At 45.4% G+C, this 16,077-nt stretch overlaps 1 protein-coding gene across 5 annotated transcripts in view; it reads right to left on the minus strand.

Annotated features, from left to right (window-relative positions):
• The window catches only part of KCNQ3 (potassium voltage-gated channel subfamily Q member 3), a 349,316-nt gene that overhangs the window by 38,412 nt on the left and 294,827 nt on the right, over nt 1–16,077 (minus strand). For all 5 annotated transcript variants that reach the window (XM_055287273.1, XM_063642990.1, XM_063642989.1 and 2 more), the window contains 5 exons: nt 13,273–13,445; nt 8,551–8,706; nt 7,331–7,441; nt 5,683–5,778; nt 3,452–3,546 (listed from right to left, as the gene is read on the minus strand). In XM_055287273.1, coding sequence (XP_055143248.1) covers nt 3,452–3,546; nt 5,683–5,778; nt 7,331–7,441; nt 8,551–8,706; nt 13,273–13,445 — 631 coding nt within the window. The remainder of the gene's footprint in view (nt 1–3,451; nt 3,547–5,682; nt 5,779–7,330; nt 7,442–8,550; nt 8,707–13,272; nt 13,446–16,077) is intronic.

A 16,077-nucleotide genomic window follows, 5' to 3' on the forward strand; every position in this document is an offset into this window, starting at 1 on the left:
TTGGCAGGAATCTAAAATGGTGCAGCCACTATGGAAAACAGTCTGGCAGTTCCTCAGGAAGTTAAACATAGACTTACCAATCCTACTCCTAGGCGTATACCCAAGAGAGTTGAAAACATATGTCCACAGAATGTGTATGTGAATGTTCATAGTAGCATTATTCACAAAAGCCAAAAAGTGGAAACAACCCAAATTTCCAACACCTGATGAATCATTAAACACAATGTGGTATATATAATCAAATATTATTTGGCTATAAAAAGGAAAAAGGTTCTGATAGGCGGCGCTACAACACAAATGAAATGTGAAAACATGCAAAGTGAAATAAACCATGCATAAAAGAAAGACAATATATTATATGATTTCATTATACTATGAAATGTTCAGGATAGGTGAAATAAAGACAGAAAGTAGATAGTGATTGCAGGGGCTGAGGAGAAGAGAGAACGAGGAGTATCTGCTCATTGGGACAGAATTTCTTCCTGGGATAATAAAATTGTTCTAGAATTAGATAGTGGTGATTGATACCACACTTTGTGAATATACTCAAAACCACTGAACTGCTCACTTTAAAAGGGTACTTTTTATGGTATGTAAAATCCTCTTGTGAGTTTTGAAATGTATCTCAAGAAAGTTGTTATTAAAACAAGTATAAACAAAAGACAAGAAAACCTTTAGGAGGTAGGTAAGAAAACACCAGTGTGTTGTCAGCTACTTCTTTGCCATTAACAAACAGAGTGGGTTGGAATTCCAGGACATTCTTTTCCCAAGGGACTGCCTTGCTTCAGAATGGTTGCTAAATGAATTTCTCTAGGAACATCATACTTTCGTCCTTGAAAAAAGAAAGAAAGAAATGTATTCTCTTAGTTTAAAAACCATTCTCATATCACAGCAGCTGTCTGCAGCACAATGTATTCCTCCAAGTCTCTGACAGCTAGGACAATGCCTTATTTATAATACATCAACCCAAAAGAATGGGCCCATTGCCAACACCTTGGGATGCATACCAAATGGAAATTGTCTTGGTTCTGCATCCAAAGTGTTCTTGTTTGAGTTCAAGGTCACTGTGATCTCTTAAGGGGAAGTAATCTGCCCATTCTAAGAAGACTCTGCTTTATGCTATCCCAAATCCTCAATGATTATAACAGGGATAGCATTTTAGAATCAAATGGAAACCTGTAAGTCATGTTCTGAGCAAGAAAGTCTAGTTACAAGTAAGTATACCCAAACTTTCCCATTCCTTTATTGAAGACTTGCTTCCTCTGACCCCTCTAACTCTCCCACCAGTCATGGGTCCCTTTTGCCTATTCTCTTTCAGGTCCTCCTTCTACTCTCCCTTCTAACTGCTTCTACCTTGGTCTAGGCCCTCATTTCCTCTTATTGTGAACCCTGCAAAGTTTGCTAGCTGATCTCCTTGCTTTGACTGGAGTCCATAGATCCATCCTCCACACTCTTTGCTATCATATTCCTGAAAAGTGGATCTGCTGATGCCATTCTCTGGCTCATCTAGCTTCTCATTGCCTTCAGGATCAAAGTTAGATTCCTCCGCAAGTCACCCGTGACCTTCCGTGGTTGTCCCAGTGATTAACACATACAAGGGGATCAAAAATATTAGTGGACAGAGTGCCCTGAGTGCCCCGAACAGAAAGTGGCACCTGCCACCAGAATCTTTTGAGGAGTGAAAGCAAGATAGGAGGTGTGTAGGGGTGGTGGTCAGGGGTCCAATCTTTCAGGGTCCTGGAAGTCATGGTCAGGTTTTGGACTTTCTTTACTTTGTCATGGTCACCGACTGGAAGGTTTTATGCTGGAAAATGAGTGCAATTCTCTTCTATTTCCATAATCTGGAGATGGGAGTAGAAAGAGAAATTGAGGATAATGAATGTGTGTGTGTGTGTGTGTGTGTGTGTGTGTGTTTACAGAGGAGTTGTGGCTGGGCACAGAGGGAGTGCCCTATCTAGTAGTATTGCGTTATATGAGGGTCCACTGAACCTGCAGACACAATGACAGAAACTTGCTTTGAGGCAGGTTCCAGCCCCAACTATGAGGCTAACTGTCCATCTATGTTTCTTTCCAAGTCAAGGGTTCTAGGAGTTCAGCACACTACCCATACACTTAACAATCTGAGCTCAGGCCCCTGGTATCAAAAACAAAAAAAGCAGTCTGTTCTAGAAGCTCAAGTAGTGAAAAGACCATGGGCTTCGAAGGCCTCCAGATGTAGCTGACATTGGTTCAAATCGTCAGAGCCTGACTCTGCTAGCTTCTCTGAAAGTAGCCTGGGAGTACAAACCATTCAGCCTGGCTCCAGGTGTGGACTCTGGGCCACTGGCTCAGCCCCACCCCAGGGGCTCCTGTTCAGGATGCATTTACCATCACACTTCCAACAGAATTGCTGAAAGTAGAGGCCAGATCTACCTTTGCACAATACCCCCATTGAGTCTGATGCACCTCAAATCTTATGACTTATCTTATAGGGTACCAGTGGGGATTAAATGAAATATGAACTCGAATGCCTAGAGCATAGTGGACATCCAATGCATATTAATTTCCCCTTCCCTTTTCTATAACCATGGAAAAAGGTTCTTATTTTTCTCTGAGATCTTCAGTTCAATCTCCCACCTCTGAGAAAACGAAACAGCATCTCTGGGTGGCCAGAGGCCTCTTCCTGGTGTCCTCTTCCTCATTTCCTTTCCTGGAGTCCACAGTAGTCTGTGGGTGTAGGCCATGCCCGGGTTGGAGGAGCATCCAAGATTTCAGGGTGGCTGATTGTGTGGGCTGCCCACTTCCTCAACCCACTGATCCTGCTCACACATTGATCAGAGCTTTCCTTATCAGCCACTCTGTGCTGGCTAACTGGGAAGCCCTGGCTGCACAGAGGAATCACCTGGGGAGCATCAGATATACTGATGCTGGGGCCCCAGCCCTGGGGATTCTGACTTAATTAGCTTGAGGTGTGGCCTAAGCATCAGATTTTCTTTTCTTTCTTTTTTTTTTTTTTTTTTTTTGAGAAAAGGTCTCACTCTTACTGTGTCGCCCAGGCTGGAGTGCTGTGGCACAATCTCTGGTCACAGAAACCTCCATCTCCTGGGTTCAAGCAATTCTCCTGCCTCAGCCTCCTGAGTAGCTGGGATTACAGGCACGCACCACCACGCCCGGCTAATTTTTGCATTTTTAGTAGAAACAGGATTTCACCATGTTGGCCAGGCTGGTATCCAACTCCTGACCTCGGGTGATCCACCCGCCTCGGCCTCCCAAAGTGCTAGGATTATGGGCGTGAGCCACCGCACCCAGCCAGAACTGTTTAAGCTACCAGGTAATTCTAGTGTGCAGTCCAAATTGGGGACCATTGCCCTGAAGAGTGTTCTCCAGGGACCCGTGAGGCCACGGACACGAATACAGACCACAGGAGAGATGGCTGGTTACACTCTGAGCATTCAGGTGAGTCCCCACTTGCCTGAAGAAAGGAAAAGAGACGACTGATTCATAAAATCTCCATGTCGCCACCAGGTCAATCCTGTTGGGGTTGGTAGCGTAATACCTCCAGGCAGCCTGAGGGGCAGAAAAGAGGGGCAACAATGAGTGGGCACCACCTGAAACTTTCGCACAGAATCCCACACCATCAAAACAACGTTTAAGCCCTGGACTCCTAAGAATTTGAATGTGCATTGAGCCAACATTCAGAAAAACCGAGATTCTTGGCTTTTTGAAGCTACTTTGGGAAGAAAAACTTCCTTGACCATCTTGGAGCTATAATTGGTGCTGTGGTGAGTGGGGGAATGGAGAGATGAACTGGAGTGGAGGGAGAGAAGAGAGTGGTAGGCATAAAATCCCTGAAGGGAATAAGTACTAAAGGCCAGTGCTATGGCTCATGCCTGTAATCCCAGCAGTTTGGGAGACCAAGGTGGGAAGTATCACTTGAGGCCAAGAGCTGGAGACTAGCCTGGGCAACATAATGAAACTTCATCTCTACAAAAAAAAAAAAAGGACAAAGCTAGGCATGGTGGCACGTGCCTGCAGCTCCAGTTACCTGGGAGGCTGAGCTGGGAGGATAAATTGAGCCCAGGAGGTCGAGGCTGCAGTGAGCTGTGATCGCACCACTGCACTCCAACCTGGGGTGTAGAGTAAAAGACCCTGTCTCAAAAAAAAGTAAACAATAAAATATTTAAAAATAAAGAGAAACAAGTACCACTCTTTCCAGAAGGTTCCCTGAGACTTCTCAGTCAAATAGATAGGAGAACAGTCTTTTGTACCATTTCTGGGTGCAAGAGAGAGCCTAGGAGATGAGGTTTTGACTCAAATATCCTAGTATCTCTAGGATTCGCTGATGGTTTGGGGTGTGGGGAGTTAATGGGACAGGCTCTTGGAAACTAGGACAGGCCTAGGAACCACAATACGCAGGATGACATCACGCACCATCTAGAGTCAGGCACAGAGACCCACAGAGACACTCACTACTACTGGAGAAAGCTCACTAGTGGCTGGCCATGCCCTTGCACCCAAGCAGCTATAGATAGGACATTCTGCTTTCCTATTCACTGTGCCCTCATCAACCAATAACGCATTAAAACAAAGCAGGAACTCCCTCTGAAATATAAGAGGGAACACTTCTGCCTCTGTCATCACCTCTCACTGCTTCCCGCAACCCCCAGCCCATGTGAAGCTAGTGATGGAGACGGAAGGCTGGCAGGTGCATGTTCAACATCCCCTGGTCCATGGTTGTCTACTGGGCAGCACAAATGGGAAAAGTGGTTTAATATTTTGCACATGTAAGGCATCTCTTTCTCTCTTGGCTTATGGACTCTCTGCTTGGCAGATGTGACAGAGACTGTTCTCCTTGTGGCTGATTGGCTAAGTACCTGGACTTTAGGCTGATTCTTCCCTATGGGTCCTGAGGTCAAATCTGAGGGAAGGTAGAAGGAGAAGAAAGCCTAGTACTGCCCCAGGTCCAAGCCAGATTCTCATCTGCAACACACCATCAGTAGAAAAGCTGAGGCCAGGTGCCACAACTCATGCCTATAATCCCAGAACTCTGGGAGGCCGAAGCAGGAGGATGGCTTGAGTGCAGGAGTTTGAGACCAGCCTAGGCAACATAGTAAGACCTCATCTCTACAAAAAATAAATTTAAAAAATTAACCAGGCCTAGTGGTGTACATGGTAGTGCACGTGGTATTGCATGTCTGTAGTCCCAATGACTTAGGAAGCTGAGGTGGGAGGATTGCTTGAACCTGGGGGATGGAGGCTGCAGTGAGTTATGATCACACCACTACACTCCAGCCTGAACAAGAGAGTCTCAAAAAGCTAAGAAAACCACCATATCAAAAAAAAGCTGATAGGTTGATCCTTGAGTTCTGTGTCTATTTCTTGCTTGGCTTAGAAACTGAATGAGAGAGTGACAGGATTGTCACCTTCAGTACACAGAAGAACAGGTGAAATAGATACCCATGGAAAGTCCCATAGCCATCCACGAGTAAGCTTGTGCAAGCAGGCCTGCTCCTGCCTGGGCACATTAATACACACACACACACACACACACAAGACACACAGACACACATGGAATCCTGGGTACTGTCCCAGTTCATGAGTATGTCCCCTCCACATGTGCACACACACACACACACACACACACACGTATGTGCATATGCATGTATCTTAATCCCATTCCAGTTCATTCCCAGGCAGACAGACCTGAATGAGCTCAGCAGCTGGCTTTCTCCTTTTCTCAAAGTGCTTCTGACGGTGTTGCTCCTGCACCTTGAGGGCCAGCCCGGACCCCAGGATGCCCTGGAGGGAGAGGCAGGCAGGCAGTCAGCCCCCAGCTAGACTCACCCAGCATTCCCGCTCCATTGCCAGGGTAATGGGGACTGTATGGCTCAATTGCGCTCCAAGTCCCTGCAGTGACAACATTGTACAAAGAACGGGAGGGGGGAAAGAGCCTTTCCTTCTCTTGAAGAGAGTAGGGAGCTTGGTTAAGTGAAATGAGCCTTGAAGTCAGGAAGACCTGGGTTCCAATTCTGACACTGCCACTTTCCAGGTGTGAGGGCCTGGGCAAGCCCCTTAGCCCTGTTGCATCTTGGTTTTTTCTATAGGGAGGTGGGATAATAATACCTAATGCATGATTTTGTTAAGAAAAAAGTGAGATAATCTTTACAAACTGCCAGTAAGGGGTACTGCACAGAATAGATGCCCAGTAATGTTAACTGAGTTTTAAAAATATTTTAGCTGCTTGAACTGTCACTTGATACTTTGACTATAGCCAGAACTTCCCAGAATTGGGATACGTTTTGATTTTCAGGTCAGACTTGCCAGTGGATTAAGTGGCCAGAAACACACACTTTTCAAGCTGAAAGAGAACTTGAAGATCTTGTAACATTCCTATGGCCCTGACTCATCGGTGAGAAAACTGAGATTCAAGAAGGTCATTTGCTCAAGGTCAAATAGGTTAGGAAAAAAACAGACAAGGTAGGGCTGCAAATAGAGAAAGAACATCACCAATGAAAGAGTGGAAGATGAAGTGGGTGGCAGGGAGATTGTTACTTAAAAGTTTTTTTCAAGTTTCATGATTAAGAGCCAGGTTTTAGAACCAGTGGACTTGGGATTCCTGGCTCTACAACCCAGTAGCCTTGTGGCTGTAGAAAACTTACTAACCCAATTAATTCTCTGATTTCGCATTTGAAAAGTTGAGATAAAAACAGCACCCAACCCATAATGTTGCCATGAAGATTAAATGAAATGGTGTGGGTAAAGCATTTGGCATGGTTCAGGCACACAGTGAGTTCAACAAATGCAATCTGCTTTTATTATTATTACATATCTGGACACCGGGCTTTGAGGAAGTTACTCTATCATAGGTCAAGGCTTATTCTTGAGAGAAATGTATTTTTTACATAAGCCAGTAAGTAACAGGACAAGAGAAGGGAGCTCACATAAATGAAGGACCTGCTCTGTGCAAGGCACTGGGAATGCATGAATGAAAAATATAATCCCAGAACCCAAGGAGTTCACAGTCCTCTGGGGGAGGCAGATCTGGAAATGTGTAATCCTAGCATAGGGCAAGAAACTCCTTTACGGAATTTTTCCCAGAGTTATGCCCAGAGCGACTAACTCAGCCTAAAGAAGGCAGCATTGAAAGAGGAGTTGATGTGTGAAGAAATCTTTGGCAAAGGAAAGCAGCAGGGCCCGTGGCAGAAAGGCAGGATCATCATGCTTAAGGGAATGGCTAGGGAGTTGGTAGGGTATAAGAGGATAGAAGATGAGACTGGAAAGTTGAGCTGGCGCCAGGTGGTAAGGGGCCCTGCACGTCACATTGGGGATGTCATATATCAAAGGTACTTACCGCTGGAAGGGCAAAAAAGGAGACGCCAATTAAGGAAAAGGTGGCAGCAATCAGACGGCCTTCCCACGTTTTGGGTGTCTTGTCTCCATAGCCAATGGTGGCCAGTGTGATCTGAAGAGAGAAGAGTTCAGACATGGAGGACCCCATGGAGAGGAATATCAGGAACATGTCAACTGAGCTCTACCTGTAAGCCTCTCCATCAGCTTGGGCAATGCTCCCATTCATAACAAGGTTCCCTTAGGATAAAAGACACCAAGTACCTAGTAACTTATATGGATGCCTTGAGACTTGTTGATAAGTTAAGGGTTTCCTACCTTAGTCAATCAGACAACAAATATTTTAATAATTGCAGATGTGTATGTACACGAACATTCATGTGTGTGTATATTTGTGAATTTGTGATTTTATTTATAGCCATGTTTGTGAATATATGTGTGCTTGAGAGTATATTTGTATGTATTGTATATATATGTGTGTGCATGTCTAATGTCTGTGCATGTGTCTGTTCTGGTGTGTTCAGTATATTCCTGTGTGTGTTTACATGTTTATGTTATCAGTATACGTGTACTTATGCATGTGTATCTGCATGTGAAAGGCAGGATTATCAGAGCAGTTGACAGTGTGGCCTCGGGAGCCTAACTGTCTGACTTCAAATCCCAAGTTAGCCACTTACTGGCTGAAAGATCTTCAAGTTGTTTAACTTCTTCATGCTTCAGTTTCCCTGTTTTGAAAAAGAGCTAATGATAGAAGTTATTTGAGTTTAAAGTAGGTTAGTGAAAGTAAAGCACCCAGAGAGATGCTCTGGAGCAAAGAAAGCCTTCAGTGAATGCCAGCTTTAGTACTGTGTGTCCTTGTGGGTGTAGGGTTGTGCACACACAGGTCTGTGTGAGCACACATGTGTATCTGTCACTGGGTTTGTTTGCACATGCATGGCTTGGCTGAAAATAGCCTATGACTAATAAGGCGAAGTCCATAAACTACCAAGCAACCAGGCTGTTCCAAGCCCCAGCTTCTTTTTAACGCTAGAGAAAAGTCAATTCCAAGTGCCCACCCTGAAGGAGCATCTCCTGTCAGCAGGTTCCGAGCTGAAGGAGGTCTAGCTCTTACCTCTGACTGCAGAATGCAGCTGCCTGGCTGAGCATGCTCATGTGATTCCCTCCCCCTCTCTCTGACTCTTGACAGTCAATCCCACAGAGTTGTTCTCCAAGGTAGCGACTCACCAGGCCCCACCACAGGGCATCTGCATAGGTCTCAAACTCCTCTTTCATCTCCTCTCCTTGTGCATCCACCTCTGGGACATCTTTCTCAACCAGGTAGACAAGAAATGAAGAAAGGATGAGTGTCAGGAAACCGATGTACCAGGCCGTGATGAGTTCCTGAAAGAATGAGCAGTGGACATGAAAAGTGGTCAATGGGGAGTCATTGAGTGGATGCTGGAGCCAGACACACTGGACTTGGAGTCCAAGTTTATCAGCTGTGACTGTGGCCAAATCACTCACCTTCTCTGATCTTCATCTTCCATCACTGTAAAATGGGATCATTAACACGGTAGTTATTTCATCATTAATTAACAGAACAAGTGTATGGCTCCAGGAGGAAAGGAAGATTTCTAGCTTAGGGCCACTTCAATATTACAGCTCAAGAGGCTTCAGAGGAAGGCAAGAAGACAGGAGGAAGTGGCTACTGCTTCTGATACAAGGCTCAGGACTCAGGAGACTCGGGTCTATGCAGGACTGTGTAGAGCAAGGAGAAAGCTCAGTACAACCAGGAAAGCAGCAGCAAGCCAGAGGCAGCACTGCATAGTGGACAGGGCTGTGGACAGAGACCCAGCCTTGACACCAGTTTATGGTGTGGCCATGGGAAAATTCTCCTCTTCTCCCAAATCTTAGTATCCTCATTTTTTAAATGAAGGGACAGAGTCTTCCGGAAATCGTCGTGTGTACCACTGGTGAAATGCAGCTTTACGTTAAATATTGATTTACAGCCTATGCAAAAGAAGGCATCAAACCTGTAATTTCACGGATATTATCACATAATAGACTAGGACATATGACTAAGTAAACAAGAGTAAGGTGATTTAATGAAAAGTGTTAAATAATAGTCAGGATGGTACGGATGGAAACTTCACTGAAGTTTCAAAACCCCTAATGGAGACAAGACCTAATGCTGCTTCCAGCTCCAACTTTCTTTCTTTCTCTCATTCTATTTCAGTTTCAAGGTTTATCATAGTAGGTGGGCAGGAAGAAAGGCAAGGTTATTGGTGAACGCAATCTGGAGATTCAAGACTGTCTGTCATTCTTGCTGAGTCATCTCAGAGAACAAAGGTGTTCACGTTGATATCCTTCCTATATCTGACCATCTGTGGCCAGTCAGCTGGCCCTTCTGGGCCAATAGAATCTTCCTGACAGGGCTGTTTCCTGCCTCCCTGCATGAGTTGGCTCACTTGGGTCCTGCAGTCTGAATAGCCCTCCCACAATGGGACCAACCAAAGAGCACGGTGTCATCTTCAGACTCATGTCACCTCCACTATGAAATTTTTCTAGATGTTTGCCCCCACAATGAAAGATAGAGTTCGGCTGTGGTTCCTTTATTCCCTCCCCATTTTCTAAACATACTTCTCCAAGCCTCCAACATTTTATTATGCTCATTTGCTATTATGCTGTGGCCTTGCCCACAGCATCACATACACATTGTACTGGTGTGAGTTTGGTCTATAGCAGAGGGGTTCGCTTAGATAATACAGGCAACCCAGCCAGCCATTCCCTTTAGTGAGCGAGGTTCTGTGCTGCAGGGAATTTGAGGACGGAAAGGTACATGGGCTAGTCCTTCCCCAGTGATTGCCTGAGCGTAAGCCTCTTGCCTGTGGAGCGTGGTCCTAGTGCTTATATGTTTTTTCATACTCTCTGGCCCCCAAATGCAAGTCAGAAGTTTCATCTGGCATGTAACCAAAGAAATAGTTGTCTGTTTCTGTGTGCACATAAAAATTGACTGTTCTGGATTAATAAGAGATGGTATAACAGTCACCAATAATGAGTGAAAATGGGTCCTAATTCTATACTTTGCAGTCATTTACTTTGCAGTTATTCCAAATAATTCTGACTTTATACAATTTTTGCCAGCAGCTCTGTGGCAGAACCTGTCACTGTTCCCCAAGAGGTAGCTCCTCTACCTGCTGAGGCTCCCCTGCAGTCGAGTTGAGGCTAAGGGACTGGGGTCCAGCCAATATGGAAAAGTGATGGGAGTGAATCCCTCCTTGTCCTTTAAATCCATTCTGCAGGATTCTCCAGGTTCCTTTCCCCTGCCTTGGTGACTCGAGTCCTCATAATTCAAGATGAAAGGGGCCCACCCAGCACACATCAGATACAGTGTGAGCCAGAAGATGTCTAGGTTTTTGTGCTGGGTAGAGGGAGCTCTAGGGCTCATTTATTTTGGGAGGAGAACCTGACCTATCCTAACTAGTGAAAGCATTAACTTTGAAAGTTTAACCCTGTGCAACAGAGCCTCCCACACTTCATCTTTGAGTGCCCAGAAGAGTTAGCCATAGAACCCGGCCCGGAGTACAATGAATAACTGAATGAAGAAATGAATTGATAAATGTCCATTTGCCAGTACTCTTTGTGATTCCCTTGGGGAAGAGCTTCCTCCCAGCTCTGGTAGCACAGGCTTTCAGGAGGACTCACAACATGTACTTTGGAGTCTAACAAGAGCCCGTAAATCTAAGTGTGTGTGCAGAGAGCTCTGCTCCAGAGCCTATTCCCACCCCTGGGAAACAGTCTCTGCCTCACTGGGGTCTTGCTGTAGTGCAAATCCATATATACTGAGGAATTATATCACAAACTTCCAGTGGTCTCTGGTAATTACATGGCAAAAGCCAGCAGGCACTGGGGATCTATTATAATCTAGAGGAACACAGGACAAGGGCCTAAACTAGCAATTTTTAGCACCAGTGTTGACCAGAACTGTGAATCAACTCAGCTCCATGGATACGGGTTATGGCTGAACCCATAGGGGTTTTATTAACGTGTCCTTTGATAAAAGATAAAATAGAATGTCAGGAGGAAGAAAGGGGCCTGTAAAGGATGCGCTGATCTCACTGATTCTGCAGCCAGAAGTAGCACAGACAAAAAACAAAACACAGATGGCAAGAAATTGCATTCTAAGCTGAAAGATTCCCAGGTATTTTATGCTTTCATTCCACTTTATGTCTATACTTATGTGTATGGTGTGTGAGGAACAGCATATTCAGAATAATAAACATTACTATTAATGAGCACCAATGACTTACCAGGCACTTAAATGCACCTTTTCTCGCATGAGCACCCAGGAGGATTCACATTTTTACCATTGAGGAGGCTCATTAAAATAGAATGACATCTTTAAGGCCTTCTGGCTGGAAGGTGGCAGAGCTGAATTTTGAGCCAAGTTGCTCTCCGACTCTCAAGCTCATATTCTACTCTGAGATAAAATCTCATAGGAAACCACTACCCCTTCAACGTATCTAGGTGCATCCTTGAGATAGAGAACCAGGGGTTGTGTAGGTATATTCTGGAGCTGTCCAGCTACAGGTGGCACGGTCATGTTAACATGCATAAGGAAAACTCTAAGCTCCTTAATGTCAAATTGCCCAGGGCTCACTGCCTCAGGTCCAGCTCCCCAGAAACAGAACCCGAGAAAGGGATTTCAGTGTATGTGACATATTTCCATGTAATTATTGAGGAAATGGTCATAGGGTTCCTATTAAAAGAGACCTAGGTGGGACAACAACAGCATCTATTATGCCTACCAGGGTGGATGCAAAAAGATACTCTCTTGGGAAGCAAGGTAAGCTTGGCTTTGTACCCCCAAAGAACATCCATCCCAGGGATTTCTCCTGATTTCTCCTCTCAGGATTTTTTTTCTGCCTGAGCTGAGACACAGGGGTTTTCCTTCATTCCTCCAGAATCCAGCTAAAGCAGCTAGATTAAAACAAAGTGCTACCTAAGACCTGGGTTAGGAATAGGAAAGAAACACAGGCAGTACCATGAATCCAAATGAACTGGATTCTGGCTGCTGGGGTTCCATACCTGCTCAGCCACATGGGACTCTGGAAAAGGGATGGACTGAATTCCACCCCTCCTGGATTCTGATCTACCTGGGGGAGGTGAGCACCACCATAGACAGCAGCAAACCACTGGACACAGACCCTAGAACTGGAATGCTAGGGTTTGTATCCCACTGCATGACCTTGAGCAGGTACTTCCTCTTTCTGTGTTTTCTTTCTTATCAGTGTAATGGAGTGGCAATAGTGCCTGATTCGTAGGGTGAGCTAGTCCTTGTCAAGCACTAAGTTGTAGGCACTGTGCTTTGGGCTTTACATAATAATTGCAACTGAACAATCTCTATGAGCTGGGTACCTTCTAAGTGCTCTTCACATATCAATTCAATTCATCTTCATCTAACCCTGTGAGGTCAGTGCATTATTATTCTAATTTTATAAATGCAGAAACCAAGACACAAAAAATTCCCAATGTCACAGAGGCAGAGTTCAGATTCAAACCAGCCTGTGTGATTCCCAAGTCTTCTTCTCCCACTGCATGTGGCCTTGAATGAGCTCATTCCATCCTCTCAAAAATCTGAAGGAATAGGCATTATCATTCCTATTTTAAAAGTGAGAAAACTGAGGGCCAAAGAGGGCTGAGCAACTTGGCCAAAGTCATTTGCATATGGTGGAGCCAATACCTAAGCTCAGTTCCACCTGTTCCTGCTCCCTGAACCACACCTGCTCCTGCCCCCATCCCAGCCCCGCCACTTCCTGTTCCTCCTCCTCCTCTTCCTCTTTGTCGTTATCATCAAGGGTGGCAGAACGACTGCCTTCTGGGGACACTGTAAAGGAAGGGATGTCATGGAAGGGCACAGGTGGGTGGGAAATCCATGTGGTCTTGTAGCTTCTCCACCACACTTACTTTGCTGTGGGCACAGATGGCCGAGCCCAGAAGCTTCCAGGTGCCGCCTCTCCGGTCCATCCGCAGCATGCGCAGGATCTGCAGGAAGCGCAGGCTTCGCAGGGAGGTGGCCAGAACATTGCCTTGGTTTCCCACAGCAACCACTGGCACAGAGGCAATCAGCACAAAGATGTCTGGGAGAGAGGACAGACAGAGTGGGAGGGAAGAGGGAAAGGAAGGTCATGCGAAAGCAATGGCATCATCATAGGTGCTGTTTGCTGGCAGATCAGCATGTGCCAAGCAGTGGGACAATCTGAGCATTGCTGTTGAATCTTGCCACCAACCACACATGGTAAGTGGGATTATTCTCCCATGACTGATGAGGAAACTGAAGCTCTGAGCCTGAGTGCCTTTCCAAGGCCACCTGGCCAGAAGTAGTTGGGTTGAGATTGGACATAGGCCTACTACACTTTAATGCTGGCTCCAGAGCAGCAATTTACCAAGGCCCCCCACAGTATGGTCCTTGAGATTCACTCTGGGGCCCAGAGGAGATATGCAGCTGCTCAGCCTATGGAGGTAAAGCCTGACACTCAGACACTGTTTTCATATGTGTTTCTCCTAAAAGCATCACCTGAGGTAGGAACTTGGGTTCAAGTAATTTATTGGAAGATGATCTTAGGAAGCAGAAGTGATGACAGAAGGAGAGAGAGAATGTAAAAAAAAGACAATGTAAGGGGGTGTTATCAAGGCCACTGTTGAGTCCTTTGAGCTGCAGACAGACTTCTGAAGATTATCCATCTGAAAAATGGGAGGCTGGGACACCTGTTTCTTGCCTCCTGCTGGTTGAAGGTCATCCGTAGCATTGTCAACACCCGCATACATCTGAGCTACACTGGCCTAGTGATCTCCCTAAGCTTGAGAGAAGGCCTTGGGGTAGATTGTGGAAAGAAGATAGGCCCACCCATGGTGTGGGATGCTGGTGTCAGGAGATGGCATGAAAATGTCCACTACAGACATTTCAGAGATGGAACAAGGGGACGAGAAACTTCTGACACGGTTAAGCAGGCTCTTGACATCAAATCATCTAGTATGGAAGGGGGAGGAACTGATCTCTTTTCTATTTCCTTGTTGTAGTCAATTTCCATATCAATTATCACCCCACTTTCCTGCAGAGAGTTACCAAGTAAAAAAGACCATATGGCCAAGTAACTTTGGGGAAAAACTCCATTAAATGGGTTTTAAAAATTATTAGCGTTATTTACTTTTGGTGTCACTAATTTTTTTATTGAAACATAATAATTGTACATATTAATGGGGTTTACAGGGCTTCTCAGAGTCTTTAATCTGCAGATAAACACTGTGGTTCTTAATTATACAAGTGAAGTATAGTCTTTCCCAAAATATTTTGACCACAGAACTATTTGTTTGCAAGGGCTCCAACGGTTCCAAGGAACACACTTAAGGAAATATTTGTCCACTGGGAAAAGTCCAAGCTCTGCAAAGCCCTCTGTGTTCTGGCACCTGGGAATCTGCCAGAAGCCTGTGTAGTTCATTGAGCACACATCTCCATATCTTTGTGTGTTCTGGTCTCTCAGCTTGGAATAACCTCCTCAACTCATATTAAGGCACATTTGCCAAAAAAGCTGATGCCGGCCAGGCACAGTGTCTCATGCCTGTAATCCCAGCACTTTGTGAGGCCGAGGCAGGTGGATCACGAGGTCAGGAGATCGAGACCATCCTGGATAACATGGTGAAACTCTGTCTCTACTAAAAACACACACACACAAAAAAATTAGCCGGGCGCGGTGGCGGGCGCCTGTGGTCCCAGCTACTTGGGAGGCTGAGGCAGGAGAATGGCGTGAACCCAGGAAGTGGAGCTTGCAGTGAGCCGAGATCATGCCACTACACTCCAGCCTGGGCGACACAGCGAGACTCCGTCTCAAAAAAAAAAAAAAAAAAAAAAAAGCTGATGCCTTTCTTACCTTATTAAAGTGTCCTCCAGGTGTACCTGGCCTTTGGAAAAACCTGGGGGTCAAACCTCTGAATACTGATACATCTGCATCATTTGCCAGGCTTCTCAGATTATCTGTGCAAACCTATCTATCTATAATGTTTGTAGAGAAAACAAAAGAACACCAAGATGTGTAGTAAACACTATGGTCTAAGATGCTCCATGAGGCAGTTCAGACCCATCTTCACTCAAAATGGCAGGGTCTGAGGCTGCCTTGAATATGAAAGCCATCATGTTCATGGGTGTGAGAACCATCCTCTTTCCCATAGGGCCACATTGTGGAAGAATTGGATATGAGTACGGTGGAAAACACGGCAACACTAAGTAAAGACTGTGTGATGCTGAGGCCCAGCCTCATCTCCCCAGGGAGGGTAGAGGGGGACCTGGAGCTCTGTGACCGCAGCTGATCTTAAAATAGTGGATACTGCCCCATGGGGGATGCACCTGTCCAGCAGGGGTCTGGGCTTCATCTGTCAGGATATTCTCAAACTGGGAAGGAGTCTCTTTGAATGTGGGCACAATCCATCATAAAGCTACCACCCACACACTCAGAACTTCTGGTCAGCCTTGGATGGGTCACGCCAAAGAAGAAAAATGAGTCTGCTTAATTGTACTGCACTTGCAAAAAACTTGGAAGGAAGAAAAAGAGAGAGGAAAGAAAGAAAAGTGGGGATTAGATACTGAAAGAGGGCAAAAGAAGAGAGAAGAAAGAAATATGAAAAAATCATTAAAAAAGTCCTCCAATATTGCACACACACACACACACACACTCACACACTCACATACCTTCTGTACATTCAAAATTCTTAGAAAAA

Source organism: Symphalangus syndactylus, chromosome 7, assembly GCF_028878055.3.
Source record: "Symphalangus syndactylus isolate Jambi chromosome 7, NHGRI_mSymSyn1-v2.1_pri, whole genome shotgun sequence".
Classification (NCBI taxonomy): Eukaryota; Metazoa; Chordata; class Mammalia; order Primates; family Hylobatidae; genus Symphalangus; species Symphalangus syndactylus.